A 17,436-nucleotide genomic window follows, 5' to 3' on the forward strand; every position below is an offset into this window, starting at 1 on the left:
GAATTGGGGAAAAATTTCTTCGAGGAGCTTCTTGACCACAACTTGAGCTGTTTCTTTCTTTGTGGGATATGCTTCTACCCATCTTGAGAAGGTATCTATGAACACTAGCAAATACTTGTTATTATATAGGCCTGGTTTAATCTCGGTGAAATCCACTTCCCAGTGGACTCCAGGCCTATGCCCCCCTGGCTCGAACTCCGGAGGGGAGTTTTAGTCTGCCAGCGTTTACTTTTGCACAGGCTTCACAACCGTTTACAATTTGTTGTATCAGTAAGTCTCTCTGAGGGATGTAATAGTCTAATTTATTTTCATTTAGGAGGTCAGCCATTTTTCTTTTTCCCAAGTGGGTCAGTCTATGCAGGTGAGTCAAAAGTCTTTTCGCGGTGCTTTGAGGCATCACTGTGTTCCCTTGGTGTATCCATCTCTTATGGACCTTATCATAGTCCGCCCCAAGTCCTTGAAGGAAGTCTAGGTCTGCTTCACTATAAACAAGTGCTGCATCATCATCATTTTTTGATGCTGACTCGAGTGAGACGGTTAGTATTTGGGGGCCTAGTGCCGCTTGTTTAGCAGTTATATCTGCCAGCCGATTTCCCCGTGCAGTGGGTGTATCTCCCTTTTGGTGGCCTGGGCAATGGATTATCTCTAGTTTCCTTGGTAAGAACAAGGCTTGTAGTAAATCTAATATTTCTCTTTTATTTTTTATTTCTCTGCCTTCTGAAGTCAGCAACCCCCTCCTTCTATATATTTCTCCATGTACATGTGCCGTGGCGAAGGCATACCGGCTATCAGTGTATATGTTGGCTTTCTTACCTTCCGCCTTCCTGAGTGCCTGCGTGAGGGCGATGAGTTCGGCCCTTTGGGCCGAGGTTCCCGGAGGCAGAGCGCTGGCCCAAACGACGTTTTCTCCGTCAACTACTGCAGCCCCGGCTTTCCGCTCACGCTCTAATAGGTAGCTGCTCCCATCCGTAAACCAGGTGATCTCTGCGTCTGCCAGTGGTTGGTCGGTGAGGTCTTTCCTGGTTCCATGTACTTCTGCCAGGATTTGCTGGCAGTCGTGTGGGGTCCCTTCTTGGGGATCTGGGAGGAGCGTAGCAGGGTTGAGGGCGGTGGCTGGACCGAAACGCACTCGCTCCGTATCTAGCAGCAAGGACTGGTAGTGAGTCATTCGGGCATTTGAGAGCCAGCGGTCTGGAGGCTGGCGGACTATAGTCTCTACAGCATGGGGTGCAGTTATTTTAAGGGGTTGGCCCATGGTTAATTTGTTAGAGTCTTTGATAAGTGTGGCAATGGCCGCCACCATCCGTAGGCATGGTGGCCAGCCTGCCGCTACATTGTCCAATCTTTTGGAGAGATATGCGATGGGCCTCTTCCAGGGTCCTAGCTTTTGAGTTAGTACCCCCTTAGCAATCCCTTGTTTTTCGTCTACGAAGAGCTCAAAGGGCTTGGATATGTCCGGGAGCCCTAGGGCTGGGGCACTCAAGAGGGCCTTTTTGATGTTATCAAATGCTGCTTGTTGGGCCTTTCCCCAAAGGAAGGGGGTGTTTTGCTTGGTTAGGGGGTAAAGGGGTGCTGCCATTTTTGCAAACCCGGGAATCCAAAGCCTACAGAATCCCGCAGTGCCTAGAAACTCTCTCATCTGGCGGGGAGTTGTTGGGGGCGGTATCTGTGATACCGTTTGTTTCCGGGCTTCTGTCAGCCATCGCTGTCCATTTTCTAGCTGGTACCCCAGATAATTCACTTTAGTTTGGCAAATTTGGGCTTTCTTTGCCGAGGCGCGGTACCCCAGTTCTCCCAGAGTCTCCAACAGGGCCCCCGTACCTTTGTTGCAATCCAGTTCCGTGGGGGCCGCCAGCAGCAGGTCATCTACATACTGCAGAAGCACCAGGGCGGGGTGTTGTGCCCGAAAGGCAGCCAGGTCTTGATGTAGGGCTTCATCAAACAGGGTGGGGCTATTTTTGAATCCTTGCGGTAGTCTAGTCCATGTCAGCTGCCCTGACAGGCCAGCTTCTGGATCTCTCCATTCAAAAGCGAACAAGGGTCGGCTTTGTGGACTTAGCCTCAGGCAAAAGAATGCATCTTTTAAATCCAATACCGTATACCAGGTATGGGAAGGGGGTAGGGTGCTAAGCAGATTGTACGGGTTCGGCACTGTTGGGTGGATGTCTTCTACCTGCTTGTTTATTTCTCTCAAGTCCTGCACTGGCCGGTAATCTCCCGTACCTGGCTTCTTGACAGGGAGTAGGGGAGTGTTCCAGGCTGATCTGCAGGGCTCAAGGACGCCCAGCTTGAGGAGCCGTTGTATATGGGGTCTGATTCCCTTGTAAGCCTCCTCAGACATGGGGTACTGTTTCACCGAAATGGGCGTAGCCGAGGCTTTTAATTCGACAATGGGCGGCTGTCCCATCGCTAGCCCCATTCCTGCAGTCTCTGCCCAGGCTAGAGGGTACTTCCGTATCCAGTCTTGAATGGGACCCATTGGCAAGGTTTTGGACTTTAATAATTTGTATTCATCTTCTAACTTTATGGTCAAAATTTGAAGGGGGGCCCCTCTGGGTCCTGTAATGGAGGCCCCCTTTTCATGAAACTGAATTTGGGCTCCGACTTTAGAGAGAAGGTCCCTCCCCAACAAGGGGAACGGACAGTCCAGAACATGGAGGAAGGAATGAGTCACCTTACCAGAGGCCAGGTGCACCTTCCGTTCAGTAGTCCATCGGCACAGCTTTCCTCCTGTAGCTCCTTGTACCCACGCGGTCCTGGTGCTCATGGGTCCGTTGGTCTGGGTTAGTACAGAGTGCTGAGCTCCTGTGTCCACCATAAAGGTCACTGGCTGCCCCCCTATTTTTAATGTTACCCGGGGCTCGGGGGGGGGGGGCTCCTGGCCCTGACTGTCCTAATCTTTATCCAAGGACAAGACCTTGGAGGATTCTCTTCGCAAATCCCGTGGTTTCTTTGGGCAGTCTTTTATCCAGTGGCCTCTTTCTTTACAGTAGGCACATTGGTCATGGTCTATTCTCGGTCGCCTATTGCCTCCCAACCTATCTCTCCTTCCTGGCTCTGACCTAGGCTGAACTACGGTGGCCAAAATTCTGCTCAACTCTCATGCCTTTTTTCTCGTTTCTCTTCTTTTTCTTCCTGTTCTTTTCTCAATCTGTCCTCTCTCTCTTCTTGCACTTTCCTAAGCCTTTCTGCTCTTTCTTCTGGAGTTTCTCTCTTATTGTAAATCTTTTCTGCTTCTCTCATTAGATCCTGCAAGCTATAATCTTGAAGTCCTTCTAACTTTTGTAATTTATTTCTAATGTCCGGCGCCGACTGCCCTATGAAGGCCGTGGAGACATTTCCCCTATGCTCGGGGCTACTAGGATCGAAAGGGGTATACATACGGTATGCCTCCATGAGCCTTTCAAGGAAAGCCGCCGGGGTCTCCTCCGGTCCCTGTGTTACTGCTCTTACCTGGGCCAAATTGGTGGGGCATCTCCCGGCACCCTTGAGACCCGCGAGGAGAACCTGGCGATAGAGACGGAGCTGCTCCCTACCAGCAGGGGTGTTGTAGTCCCAGTCCGGACGCGTCAGGGGTAAGGCTGCATCAATTTCATTTGGAAGGAGAGTAGGGGCCCCGTTGGGCCCGGGCACGTTTTTTCTTGCTTCCAGGACAACTCTCTGTCTCTCTTCTATGGTTAGCAGAGCCTGCAAAAGCTGTTGACAGTCATCCCAGGTGGGCTGATGGGTTAGTAAGATGGACTCAATTAGCCCCTTGAGGGCTGTTGGATCTTTAGAGAAGGGTGGGTTATGAGTCTTCCAGTTATACAAATCAGAGGCCGAGAATGGCCAGTATTGGACTTGGTTTCCTGGTCCCCCCACAGTCCTCAAGGGAAATAACTGGGACCTCCATTCTCCCGATCCTCCCTCTCCCTGATCTCTTCGTTGGCGCAACTGGGAGGCGACGGGGGATGAAGTATTAATCTCCCCGCTGGTCGCTGCTGGGCCGGTGGTGTCAGGGGAGTGGGCCTCAGGGGAGGTGGACGGGGGTGGCCTGGCCAGAGAACCTGGTACTGGAGGGGGTTGATAGGGAGGGGGAACTTCAGACAGGAGATCAATTAGAACTGGATCTTCCGGCGGGATGACTGGTTTCGTTTTGGCGGTCGATTTTTCTTTTTCTAAAATGGGGTAAAGAGAGGACTGGGCTGGTGGGGCCGTGGGTATATCGGCACCGGGAATCTTCGGCTTTTCTGCCACGAAAGGTGCCACCCAGGATGGCGGGTCCTGGGCCAGACTCTCCCAGGTAATTATGTAGGGGACTTGGTCAGGATGTCCATGAAGTCCTGTGTCAAACACCCGTTCTTTGATCTGCAAAATACAATCAATGTTAAAACTGCCCTCCTGAGGCCATCCCACATTGAAGGATGGCCACTCGGAGCCGCAAAGGGTTTGCCACTTTTTCCTCCTGATTTCTACTGACAGGTTACTGGCTCGTCCTTTGACGTCCTTCCAGTGCTCTAGAGTCAAACTTAGGGGGGTAGTTAGTCTGGGTCCCATGCCGGAGGGAAGGGGGACACAAAAGTACACCAACACACTGACAGTACAGACACACAGAATGCAGACCAGAAGCCCCGCGCGGCACAGTATCGGCGCCAAAGTTCAACCAAAGAATCAGACGGGGGCAGAGGCCGAAGTCGTTGACCCCCGGGGTTGAGGACCGCCTGCTCGTCCCCAGCCACCCAGAACGCCCCCGGAGCGTCCTCCAGGGTTGAAATTCGGAAGGCCTATGGACCCGTCGGTCTGCTTCACGAATTTCTACTAAGCCCGTATGGGTACCAAAACACAAAGCACAAAAGGACAACAGACAACACAAACTTACTGCCGGCCGGACTTACCTCCTGCTGAGGTCTGGTATTGAATCCGGGGTCTCCTCGATCCCGGACGAGCCGCAAATGTAAGACCCAAACGTCAGGTCTCTGTTCCGGAGAGGAGCTCCCGCGATTCAATAAACCAGTCCAGCAGATGCAATATGCAAGAGGCTTTATTGTCGGTTTGCACAAGCCGGGAGACTCTAGTCTCCTCGGAGGCAGAGTCGCACCGTATAGCAGTGTAAGCTGACCTTTATGGGCAGAAGTCACATTGTTAGCACATCCAGTACAGTGAATGAGTAACATAAAAGTAAAATAATGTGTATCATATGGGGTTATCTTATCTGTGAGTACAGGTGCTGGACGTCATTTGGTTCCGGAAAACAGTAGGCTTGTTTGTGCATTTATTGGGAAACCTATAGACGTTCCGTTTACATTTTTCTATCCTTATTTTGCAAATGGAAAATTCTGCGCAAGTGGAAAATTTACACAGGCCAGGGAATTTCATGGTGTTTTTCAGATTCTTTCATTAGGACAGTGGTCGTTGGAGGTGTGGAAGTCAGATGAGGGTGGAGGTGAATCTTGGGGTGCCATTGAAGGAATCTGGGTCCTGGATGCATTAGGACTGACTACAGAGCACAGAAATGGGAGTTACATACGTCGAGGGGAGATGGCAGGGAGGGGGGAGTCATCCTTGTGGATAGGGTGAAGGGGCGGGGAAGCCAGCCCATGGAGCTGCACAACAGACAGAGTGCGCATGCCCAAGGTTGCGCACTTTCCCGTCAGCCCCTGCGGTACAGTGTGTGCGAAATACACTGGGTGCCGAACTCTGCGCATCCCATCTTAGCTTTTGCTTCTTTCTGTTTGGCTGAGATCAACCGGGTAGGCCCCCGATATTTCCTGTCTGGAGTTTAAGTGTGCGTGTGTGTCAGGCGGAGCCAGAGGGCTTTCGGCGGGTCAGGCGGTGCCATCTTTAACTTGTGAAGAGGAAAGCCTTCGAGTTCAGCGGCCATAGCTCTTGTTCTGATGGCAGGAGAGTTAGGGCAGTGGTTGGTGGAGGTGTGGGAGTCAGACGAAGGTGGGGGTGAATCGTGGGGTGCTATTGGAGGGATCTGTGTCCTGGAGGCCTTAGGACTGACGATGGAGCACAGAATCGGGAATTATACATGGAGGAGATGTGGTGGGGGAGGGGAAGGGCGAGGGGGAGTCATGCTTGTGGAGAGGGAGGAGGGTCAGGGAAGCCAGCCAAGTGGCGCACTAGGGACATAGTGCGCATGCCCAGGGTTGCGCACTTCTACGTCGAGCCTTGCGGTGCTGTGTGTGCACTGTGGTCTGGGTGCCGAACTGTGTGCATCGCATCTTAGGTTTTGCTTCTGTTTGGCTGAGACCAACCGGGTAGGCCCGCTGATATTTCCTGTCTGGAGTTTTACTGTGCATGTGTGTCAGGGGGAGCCAGAGGCCTTTGGGCAGGTCAGGCGGTGCCATCTTTAACTTTTGAAGAGGAAGGCCCTCGATGTCAGCGGCCAGAGCTCTTGTCCTGGTAGCAGGAGAGTTAGGGCAGTGGGCGGCGGGGTTCAGGGAGTCAGATGAAGGTGGGGGTGAGTCTTGGGATGCTATTGGAGGGATCTGGGTCCTGGAGGCCTTAGGATTGAGGACAGAGCACAGAAACGGGAGTTATACTTTGAGGGGAGGGGGCGGGGGCGAGGGCAGGGAGGTGTGTCATCCTTGCGGAGAGAAGGGAGGGGCGGGGAAACCAGCCCAAGTGGCGCACCAGAGACACAGTGTGGATGCGCAGGGTTGTGCACTTCGCCGTCGGCCTTTGCGGTGCAGTGTGCAAGGTGGTCTCGGTGTTGAACCCTGCACATCGCATCTTAACTTTCGCTTCCTTCTGTTGGGCTGAGACTAACCGGGTAGTCCTACCGATATTTCCTGTGTGGAGTTTACCGTGTGCATGTGTGTCAGGGGGAGCCAGAGGGCTTTGGGCGGGTCAGGCGGTGCCGTCTTTAATTTTTGAAGAGGAAGGCCCTCGAGGTCAGCGGCCATAGCTTTTGTCCTGGTGGTGGAGAGTTAGGGCAGTGGGCGGTGAAATTCAGGGAGTCAGATGAAGGTGGGGGTGAGTCTTGGTTTGCTATGGGAGGGATGTGGGGCCTGGAGGCCTTAGGACGGACAACAGAGCACAGAAACGGGAGTTATACATTGAGGAGTGGTGGCCGCGGGCAGGGAGAGGGGGGCGGTGGGAGTCTTTGTTTAGGCCAGGGGGAACGGAAGGGGAACCCAGCCCAGGTGGCTCACGAGAGACATAGTGCGCATGCCCAGGGATGCGCACTTCCCCGTCGGCCATTGCCGTGCAGTGTGCAAGGTGGTCTGGGAGTCGAACCCTGCGCATCGCATCTTAAGCTTTCGCTTCTTTCTGTTTGGCCGAGACCAACAGGGTAGGCCCACCGAAATTTTCCTGTCTGGAGTTTACGTGTGCATGTGTGTCAAGGGGAGCCAGAAGGCTTTGGGTGGGTGAAGGGGTGCCATCTTTAACTTTTGAAGAGGAAGGCTCTCGAGGTCATCCGCCATAGCTCTTGTCCTGGTGGCAGGAGAGTTAGTGTAAGACCCCAACATCAGGTCTCTGTTCCGGAGAGGAGCTCCCGCTATTCAATAAACCAGTCCAGCAGATGCAATATGCAAGAGGCTTTATTGTCGGTTTGCACAAGCCGGGCGACTCTAGTCTCCTCGGAGGCAGAGTCGCACCGTATAGCAGTGTAAGCTGACTTTTATAGGCAGAAGCCACATTGTTAGCACATCCAGTACAGTGAATGAGTAACATAAAAGTAAAATAATGTGTATCATATGGGGTTATCTTATCTGTGAGTACAGGTGCTGGACGTCATTTGGTTCCGGAAAACAGCAGGCTTGTTTGTGCATTTATTGGGAAACCTATAGACGTTTCGTTTACATTTCTCTATCCTTATTTTGCAAACGGAAAATTCTGCGCAAGTGGAAAACTTACACAGGCCAGGGAATTTCATGGTGTTTTTCAGATTCTTTCATTCCCCCCTTTTCTTTGTCATTAGTTTTAATCTTAAAACTTAGGGTTCTTGTTGTTTCACATCCCCAGGCCTTGCAGTATCCCTCTGGGGGCCCTCCGCACCTCTGGACTTCAGGACGGGTCCGTGAGTGACCCGGACATACATAAAAGTCAAGTGCTCGGGTTTTTACCCACCACCCGGGGTGTAAGCATCCATATCCAGGGAAGGGCTCTTGGGGGTTGGGATCCCAGCTTTCTCCCACTATGTCACACAGATCTACAGTCAAACTGGGGAAATACATGGAGACTGGGGCTACACCGGTAGTCTCAGTTGCTGTCTCTCCGGTTTCTGTGTTGAAAACTCTCCAGGTGATACGGTACACCTGGTGGGGGCTCCCGCCCTCCTGAACCGAGGGCGAGACGCCCCAGACAAATAGCAGAATCATTATAAGCGAGAAAGTCTTAGCTTTAGAGGATTTTGAGTGCGGTGGAGTTTCCATCCGTGTTCTGGCGTCTCCTCGCAGCAGCAGCCGGGTGCAGCTTTTACGTGGGAAGCGTGTATCCATGCTGCAATCCCGTCTACCTTTAGTGTGGTAGGAGTGGTCAAGAGGACGGTGTAGGGTCCTTTCCAGCGAGGTTCCAAAGTCTTGGTTTGATGTCTCCGCACCAACACTGTGTCACCGATCTTAAAGGGGTGGGGATAGGAAACAGGGTTATTCACACGGTATGCGGCTGATACGGACTTCCAGATTTCTTGTTGCACCAGCTGCAGAGCCTGTAGGTGGGCCTGCAGGGTAGGGGAAGTTGCAAGGACATCAGGGTCAAAGAAGGATGTAGCTGGTGGGGGGCTTCCATAGATGATTTCAAACGGGGTGAGCCCGTGTGGGCCGGGGGTATTTCTGGCTCGATATAAAGCCAGTGGTAGGAGTTGAACCCAGTCTCTAGTGCCAGTCTCCAGCGTTAATTTGGTTAAGGTCTCTTTAATTGTTCTATTCATCCTTTCTACCTGTCCTGAACTCTGGGGTCTGTAGGCACAATGTAACTTCCAATCAATCCCCAATGATTTGGCCACCAACTGACTTACCTGGGAGACAAAGGCCGGACCGTTATCTGACCCGAGTACCTTAGGTAAGCCGAATTGGGGAAAAATTTCTTCGAGGAGCTTCTTGACCACAACTTGAGCTGTTTCTTTCTTTGTGGGATATGCTTCTACCCATCTTGAGAAGGTATCTATGAACACTAGCAAATACTTGTTATTATATAGGCCTGGTTTAATCTCGGTGAAATCCACTTCCCAGTGGACTCCAGGCCTATGCCCCCCTGGCTCGAACTCCGGAGGGGAGTTTTAGTCTGCCAGCGTTTACTTTTGCACAGGCTTCACAACCGTTTACAATTTGTTGTATCAGTAAGTCTCTCTGAGGGATGTAATAGTCTAATTTATTTTCATTTAGGAGGTCAGCCATTTTTCTTTTTCCCAAGTGGGTCAGTCTATGCAGGTGAGTCAAAAGTCTTTTCGCGGTGCTTTGAGGCATCACTGTGTTCCCTTGGTGTATCCATCTCTTATGGACCTTATCATAGTCCGCCCCAAGTCCTTGAAGGAAGTCTAGGTCTGCTTCACTATAAACAAGTGCTGCATCATCATCATTTTTTGATGCTGACTCGAGTGAGACGGTTAGTATTTGGGGGCCTAGTGCCGCTTGTTTAGCAGTTATATCTGCCAGCCGATTTCCCCGTGCAGTGGGTGTATCTCCCTTTTGGTGGCCTGGGCAATGGATTATCTCTAGTTTCCTTGGTAAGAACAAGGCTTGTAGTAAATCTAATATTTCTCTTTTATTTTTTATTTCTCTGCCTTCTGAAGTCAGCAACCCCCTCCTTCTATATATTTCTCCATGTACATGTGCCGTGGCGAAGGCATACCGGCTATCAGTGTATATGTTGGCTTTCTTACCTTCCGCCTTCCTGAGTGCCTGCGTGAGGGCGATGAGTTCGGCCCTTTGGGCCGAGGTTCCCGGAGGCAGAGCGCTGGCCCAAACGACGTTTTCTCCGTCAACTACTGCAGCCCCGGCTTTCCGCTCACGCTCTAATAGGTAGCTGCTCCCATCCGTAAACCAGGTGATCTCTGCGTCTGCCAGTGGTTGGTCGGTGAGGTCTTTCCTGGTTCCATGTACTTCTGCCAGGATTTGCTGGCAGTCGTGTGGGGTCCCTTCTTGGGGATCTGGGAGGAGCGTAGCAGGGTTGAGGGCGGTGGCTGGACCGAAACGCACTCGCTCCGTATCTAGCAGCAAGGACTGGTAGTGAGTCATTCGGGCATTTGAGAGCCAGCGGTCTGGAGGCTGGCGGACTATAGTCTCTACAGCATGGGGTGCAGTTATTTTAAGGGGTTGGCCCATGGTTAATTTGTTAGAGTCTTTGATAAGTGTGGCAATGGCCGCCACCATCCGTAGGCATGGTGGCCAGCCTGCCGCTACATTGTCCAATCTTTTGGAGAGATATGCGATGGGCCTCTTCCAGGGTCCTAGCTTTTGAGTTAGTACCCCCTTAGCAATCCCTTGTTTTTCGTCTACGAAGAGCTCAAAGGGCTTGGATATGTCCGGGAGCCCTAGGGCTGGGGCACTCAAGAGGGCCTTTTTGATGTTATCAAATGCTGCTTGTTGGGCCTTTCCCCAAAGGAAGGGGGTGTTTTGCTTGGTTAGGGGGTAAAGGGGTGCTGCCATTTTTGCAAACCCGGGAATCCAAAGCCTACAGAATCCCGCAGTGCCTAGAAACTCTCTCATCTGGCGGGGAGTTGTTGGGGGCGGTATCTGTGATACCGTTTGTTTCCGGGCTTCTGTCAGCCATCGCTGTCCATTTTCTAGCTGGTACCCCAGATAATTCACTTTAGTTTGGCAAATTTGGGCTTTCTTTGCCGAGGCGCGGTACCCCAGTTCTCCCAGAGTCTCCAACAGGGCCCCCGTACCTTTGTTGCAATCCAGTTCCGTGGGGGCCGCCAGCAGCAGGTCATCTACATACTGCAGAAGCACCAGGGCGGGGTGTTGTGCCCGAAAGGCAGCCAGGTCTTGATGTAGGGCTTCATCAAACAGGGTGGGGCTATTTTTGAATCCTTGCGGTAGTCTAGTCCATGTCAGCTGCCCTGACAGGCCAGCTTCTGGATCTCTCCATTCAAAAGCGAACAAGGGTCGGCTTTGTGGACTTAGCCTCAGGCAAAAGAATGCATCTTTTAAATCCAATACCGTATACCAGGTATGGGAAGGGGGTAGGGTGCTAAGCAGATTGTACGGGTTCGGCACTGTTGGGTGGATGTCTTCTACCTGCTTGTTTATTTCTCTCAAGTCCTGCACTGGCCGGTAATCTCCCGTACCTGGCTTCTTGACAGGGAGTAGGGGAGTGTTCCAGGCTGATCTGCAGGGCTCAAGGACGCCCAGCTTGAGGAGCCGTTGTATATGGGGTCTGATTCCCTTGTAAGCCTCCTCAGACATGGGGTACTGTTTCACCGAAATGGGCGTAGCCGAGGCTTTTAATTCGACAATGGGCGGCTGTCCCATCGCTAGCCCCATTCCTGCAGTCTCTGCCCAGGCTAGAGGGTACTTCCGTATCCAGTCTTGAATGGGACCCATTGGCAAGGTTTTGGACTTTAATAATTTGTATTCATCTTCTAACTTTATGGTCAAAATTTGAAGGGGGGCCCCTCTGGGTCCTGTAATGGAGGCCCCCTTTTCATGAAACTGAATTTGGGCTCCGACTTTAGAGAGAAGGTCCCTCCCCAACAAGGGGAACGGACAGTCCAGAACATGGAGGAAGGAATGAGTCACCTTACCAGAGGCCAGGTGCACCTTCCGTTCAGTAGTCCATCGGCACAGCTTTCCTCCTGTAGCTCCTTGTACCCACGCGGTCCTGGTGCTCATGGGTCCGTTGGTCTGGGTTAGTACAGAGTGCTGAGCTCCTGTGTCCACCATAAAGGTCACTGGCTGCCCCCCTATTTTTAATGTTACCCGGGGCTCGGGGGGGGGGGGGCTCCTGGCCCTGACTGTCCTAATCTTTATCCAAGGACAAGACCTTGGAGGATTCTCTTCGCAAATCCCGTGGTTTCTTTGGGCAGTCTTTTATCCAGTGGCCTCTTTCTTTACAGTAGGCACATTGGTCATGGTCTATTCTCGGTCGCCTATTGCCTCCCAACCTATCTCTCCTTCCTGGCTCTGACCTAGGCTGAACTACGGTGGCCAAAATTCTGCTCAACTCTCATGCCTTTTTTCTCGTTTCTCTTCTTTTTCTTCCTGTTCTTTTCTCAATCTGTCCTCTCTCTCTTCTTGCACTTTCCTAAGCCTTTCTGCTCTTTCTTCTGGAGTTTCTCTCTTATTGTAAATCTTTTCTGCTTCTCTCATTAGATCCTGCAAGCTATAATCTTGAAGTCCTTCTAACTTTTGTAATTTATTTCTAATGTCCGGCGCCGACTGCCCTATGAAGGCCGTGGAGACATTTCCCCTATGCTCGGGGCTACTAGGATCGAAAGGGGTATACATACGGTATGCCTCCATGAGCCTTTCAAGGAAAGCCGCCGGGGTCTCCTCCGGTCCCTGTGTTACTGCTCTTACCTGGGCCAAATTGGTGGGGCATCTCCCGGCACCCTTGAGACCCGCGAGGAGAACCTGGCGATAGAGACGGAGCTGCTCCCTACCAGCAGGGGTGTTGTAGTCCCAGTCCGGACGCGTCAGGGGTAAGGCTGCATCAATTTCATTTGGAAGGAGAGTAGGGGCCCCGTTGGGCCCGGGCACGTTTTTTCTTGCTTCCAGGACAACTCTCTGTCTCTCTTCTATGGTTAGCAGAGCCTGCAAAAGCTGTTGACAGTCATCCCAGGTGGGCTGATGGGTTAGTAAGATGGACTCAATTAGCCCCTTGAGGGCTGTTGGATCTTTAGAGAAGGGTGGGTTATGAGTCTTCCAGTTATACAAATCAGAGGCCGAGAATGGCCAGTATTGGACTTGGTTTCCTGGTCCCCCCACAGTCCTCAAGGGAAATAACTGGGACCTCCATTCTCCCGATCCTCCCTCTCCCTGATCTCTTCGTTGGCGCAACTGGGAGGCGACGGGGGATGAAGTATTAATCTCCCCGCTGGTCGCTGCTGGGCCGGTGGTGTCAGGGGAGTGGGCCTCAGGGGAGGTGGACGGGGGTGGCCTGGCCAGAGAACCTGGTACTGGAGGGGGTTGATAGGGAGGGGGAACTTCAGACAGGAGATCAATTAGAACTGGATCTTCCGGCGGGATGACTGGTTTCGTTTTGGCGGTCGATTTTTCTTTTTCTAAAATGGGGTAAAGAGAGGACTGGGCTGGTGGGGCCGTGGGTATATCGGCACCGGGAATCTTCGGCTTTTCTGCCACGAAAGGTGCCACCCAGGATGGCGGGTCCTGGGCCAGACTCTCCCAGGTAATTATGTAGGGGACTTGGTCAGGATGTCCATGAAGTCCTGTGTCAAACACCCGTTCTTTGATCTGCAAAATACAATCAATGTTAAAACTGCCCTCCTGAGGCCATCCCACATTGAAGGATGGCCACTCGGAGCCGCAAAGGGTTTGCCACTTTTTCCTCCTGATTTCTACTGACAGGTTACTGGCTCGTCCTTTGACGTCCTTCCAGTGCTCTAGAGTCAAACTTAGGGGGGTAGTTAGTCTGGGTCCCATGCCGGAGGGAAGGGGGACACAAAAGTACACCAACACACTGACAGTACAGACACACAGAATGCAGACCAGAAGCCCCGCGCGGCACAGTATCGGCGCCAAAGTTCAACCAAAGAATCAGACGGGGGCAGAGGCCGAAGTCGTTGACCCCCGGGGTTGAGGACCGCCTGCTCGTCCCCAGCCACCCAGAACGCCCCCGGAGCGTCCTCCAGGGTTGAAATTCGGAAGGCCTATGGACCCGTCGGTCTGCTTCACGAATTTCTACTAAGCCCGTATGGGTACCAAAACACAAAGCACAAAAGGACAACAGACAACACAAACTTACTGCCGGCCGGACTTACCTCCTGCTGAGGTCTGGTATTGAATCCGGGGTCTCCTCGATCCCGGACGAGCCGCAAATGTAAGACCCAAACGTCAGGTCTCTGTTCTGGAGAGGAGCTCCCGCGATTCAATAAACCAGTCCAGCAGATGCAATATGCAAGAGGCTTTATTGTCGGTTTGCACAAGCCGGGAGACTCTAGTCTCCTCGGAGGCAGAGTCGCACCGTATAGCAGTGTAAGCTGACCTTTATGGGCAGAAGTCACATTGTTAGCACATCCAGTACAGTGAATGAGTAACATAAAAGTAAAATAATGTGTATCATATGGGGTTATCTTATCTGTGAGTACAGGTGCTGGACGTCATTTGGTTCCGGAAAACAGTAGGCTTGTTTGTGCATTTATTGGGAAACCTATAGACGTTCCGTTTACATTTTTCTATCCTTATTTTGCAAATGGAAAATTCTGCGCAAGTGGAAAATTTACACAGGCCAGGGAATTTCATGGTGTTTTTCAGATTCTTTCATTAGGACAGTGGTCGTTGGAGGTGTGGAAGTCAGATGAGGGTGGAGGTGAATCTTGGGGTGCCATTGAAGGAATCTGGGTCCTGGATGCATTAGGACTGACTACAGAGCACAGAAATGGGAGTTACATACGTCGAGGGGAGATGGCAGGGAGGGGGGAGTCATCCTTGTGGATAGGGTGAAGGGGCGGGGAAGCCAGCCCATGGAGCTGCACAACAGACAGAGTGCGCATGCCCAAGGTTGCGCACTTTCCCGTCAGCCCCTGCGGTACAGTGTGTGCGAAATACACTGGGTGCCGAACTCTGCGCATCCCATCTTAGCTTTTGCTTCTTTCTGTTTGGCTGAGATCAACCGGGTAGGCCCCCGATATTTCCTGTCTGGAGTTTAAGTGTGCGTGTGTGTCAGGCGGAGCCAGAGGGCTTTCGGCGGGTCAGGCGGTGCCATCTTTAACTTGTGAAGAGGAAAGCCTTCGAGTTCAGCGGCCATAGCTCTTGTTCTGATGGCAGGAGAGTTAGGGCAGTGGTTGGTGGAGGTGTGGGAGTCAGACGAAGGTGGGGGTGAATCGTGGGGTGCTATTGGAGGGATCTGTGTCCTGGAGGCCTTAGGACTGACGATGGAGCACAGAATCGGGAATTATACATGGAGGAGATGTGGTGGGGGAGGGGAAGGGCGAGGGGGAGTCATGCTTGTGGAGAGGGAGGAGGGTCAGGGAAGCCAGCCAAGTGGCGCACTAGGGACATAGTGCGCATGCCCAGGGTTGCGCACTTCTACGTCGAGCCTTGCGGTGCTGTGTGTGCACTGTGGTCTGGGTGCCGAACTGTGTGCATCGCATCTTAGGTTTTGCTTCTGTTTGGCTGAGACCAACCGGGTAGGCCCGCTGATATTTCCTGTCTGGAGTTTTACTGTGCATGTGTGTCAGGGGGAGCCAGAGGCCTTTGGGCAGGTCAGGCGGTGCCATCTTTAACTTTTGAAGAGGAAGGCCCTCGATGTCAGCGGCCAGAGCTCTTGTCCTGGTAGCAGGAGAGTTAGGGCAGTGGGCGGCGGGGTTCAGGGAGTCAGATGAAGGTGGGGGTGAGTCTTGGGGTGCTATGGGAGGGATGTGGGGCCTGGAGGCCTTAGGACGGACGACAGAGCACAGAAACGGGAGTTATACATTGAGGAGTGGTGGCCACGGGCGGGGGGGGGGGGGGGGGCGGAGGGAGTCTTTGTTTAGGCCAGGGGGAACGGACGGGGATTCCAGCCCAGGTGGCGCACGAGAGACGTAGTGCGCATGCCCAGGGATGCGCACTTCCCCGTCGGCCATTGCCGTGCAGTGTGCAAGGTGGTCTGGGAGTCGAACCCTGCGCATCGCATCTTAAGCTTTCGCTTCTTTCTGTTTGGCCGAGACCAACAGGGTAGGCCCACCAAAATTTTCCTGTCTGGAGTTTACGTGTGCTTGTGTGTCAAGGGGAGCCAGAAGGCTTTGGGTGGGTGAAGGGGTGCCATCTTTAACTTTTGAAGAGGAAGGCTCTTGAGGTCATCTGCCATAGCTCTTGTCCTGGTGGCAGGAGAGTTAGGACAGTGGTCGTTGGAGGTGTGGAAGTCAGATGAGGGTGGGGGTGAATTTTGGGGTACTATTGAAGGGATCTGGGTCCTGGATGCATTAGGACTGACGACAAAGCACAGAAATGGGAGTTACATACATCGAGGGGAGATGGCGGGGGGGGGGGGGGTAGTCATCCTTGTGGAGAGGGGGGAGGGGCAGGGAAAGCAGCCCACGGAGCTGCACAACAGACATAGTGCGCATGCCCAAGGTTGCGCACTTTCCCGTCGGCCCCTGCGGTAGAGTGTGTGCGAGGTAGACTGGGTGCCGAACTCTGCGCATCGCATCTTAGCTTTCGCTTCTTTCTGTTTGGCTGACACCAACCGGGTAGGCCTGCTGATATTTTCTGTCTGGTGTTTTATTGTGCTTGTGTGTCAGGGGGAGCCAGAGGCCTTTGGGCAGGTCAGGCGGTGCCATCTTTAACTTTTGAAGAGGAAGGCCCTCGATGTCAGCGGCCAGAGCTCTTGTCCTGGTAGCAGGAGAGTTAGGGCAGTGGGCGGCGGGGTTCAGGGAGTCAGATGACGTTGGGGGTGAGTCTTGGGGTGCTATTGGAGGGATCTGGGTCCTGGAGGCCTTAGGATTGAGGACAGAGCACAGAAACGGGAGTTATACTTTGAGGGGAGGTGGCGGGTGAGGGGGCAGGGGGGTGTGTCATCCTTGCGGAGAGAAGGGAGGGGCGGGGAAACCAACCCAAGTGGCGCACCAGAGACACAGTGTGGATGCGCAGGGTTGTGCACATCGCCGTCGGCCTTTGCGGTGCAGTGTGCAAGGTGGTCTCGGTGTTGAACCCTGCGCATCGCATCTTAACTTTCGCTTCCTTCTGTTTGGCTGAGACCAACAGGGTAAGCCCACCGATATTTCCTGTCTGGAGTTTAAGTGTGCATGTGTGTTAAGGGGAGCCGGAGGGCTTTGGGCGGGTCAGGCGGTGCCATCTATAATTTTTGAAGAGGAAGGCCCTCGAGGTCAGCCGCCATAGCTCTTGTCCTGGTGGCAGCAAGGTTGGGACAGTGGGCGCTGGAGGTGTGGGCGTCAGATGAAGGTTGAGGGTGAGTCTTGGGGTGCTATTAGAGGGATCTGGGTCCTGGAGGCCTTAGGACTAAGGGTAGCGCAGAAAGGGGAGTTATACATTGAGGGGATGTGGCCCTTGGGGGGGGGGAGTAATCCTTGTGGAGACGAGGGAGGGGCAGGGAAACCAGCCCTCGGGCAATCCAGAGACGTAGTGCGCATGCCCAGAGTTGCCTACTTCCCTGTCGGCCATTGGGGGGCAGTGTGTGCAAGGTGGTCTGGGTGTGGAACCCTGTGCCTCGCATCTTAACTTTCGCTTCCTTCTGTTTGGCTGAGACTAACCGGGTAGTCCTACCGATATTTTCTGTGTGGAGTTTCCGTGTGCATGTGTGTCAGGGGGAGCCAGAGGGCTTTGGGCGGGTCAGGCGGTGCCGTCTTTAATTTTTGAAGAGGAAGGCCCTCAAGGTCAGCGGCCA

At 53.0% G+C, this 17,436-nt stretch overlaps 1 protein-coding gene across 1 annotated transcript; it reads right to left on the bottom strand.

The window, feature by feature from the left end:
* Window positions 1–2,938: 2,938 nt before the first annotated feature.
* On the bottom strand, window positions 2,939–15,676 carry LOC136154467 (uncharacterized). Its single transcript, XM_065916733.1, has 4 exons — window positions 15,628–15,676; window positions 15,239–15,459; window positions 11,917–13,346; window positions 2,939–2,976 (listed from the first exon to the last, which is right to left on the bottom strand). Exons 1-3 carry the CDS (start codon window positions 15,674–15,676, stop codon window positions 12,093–12,095), a joined length of 1,524 nt encoding a protein of 507 aa, XP_065772805.1. The 3' UTR covers window positions 2,939–2,976; window positions 11,917–12,092.
* Between the last annotated feature and the right edge of the window lie 1,760 nt (window positions 15,677–17,436).

The sequence above is a fragment of the Muntiacus reevesi genome, chromosome X (genome assembly GCF_963930625.1).
Source record: "Muntiacus reevesi chromosome X, mMunRee1.1, whole genome shotgun sequence".
Lineage (NCBI taxonomy): Eukaryota > Metazoa > Chordata > Mammalia > Artiodactyla > Cervidae > Muntiacus > Muntiacus reevesi.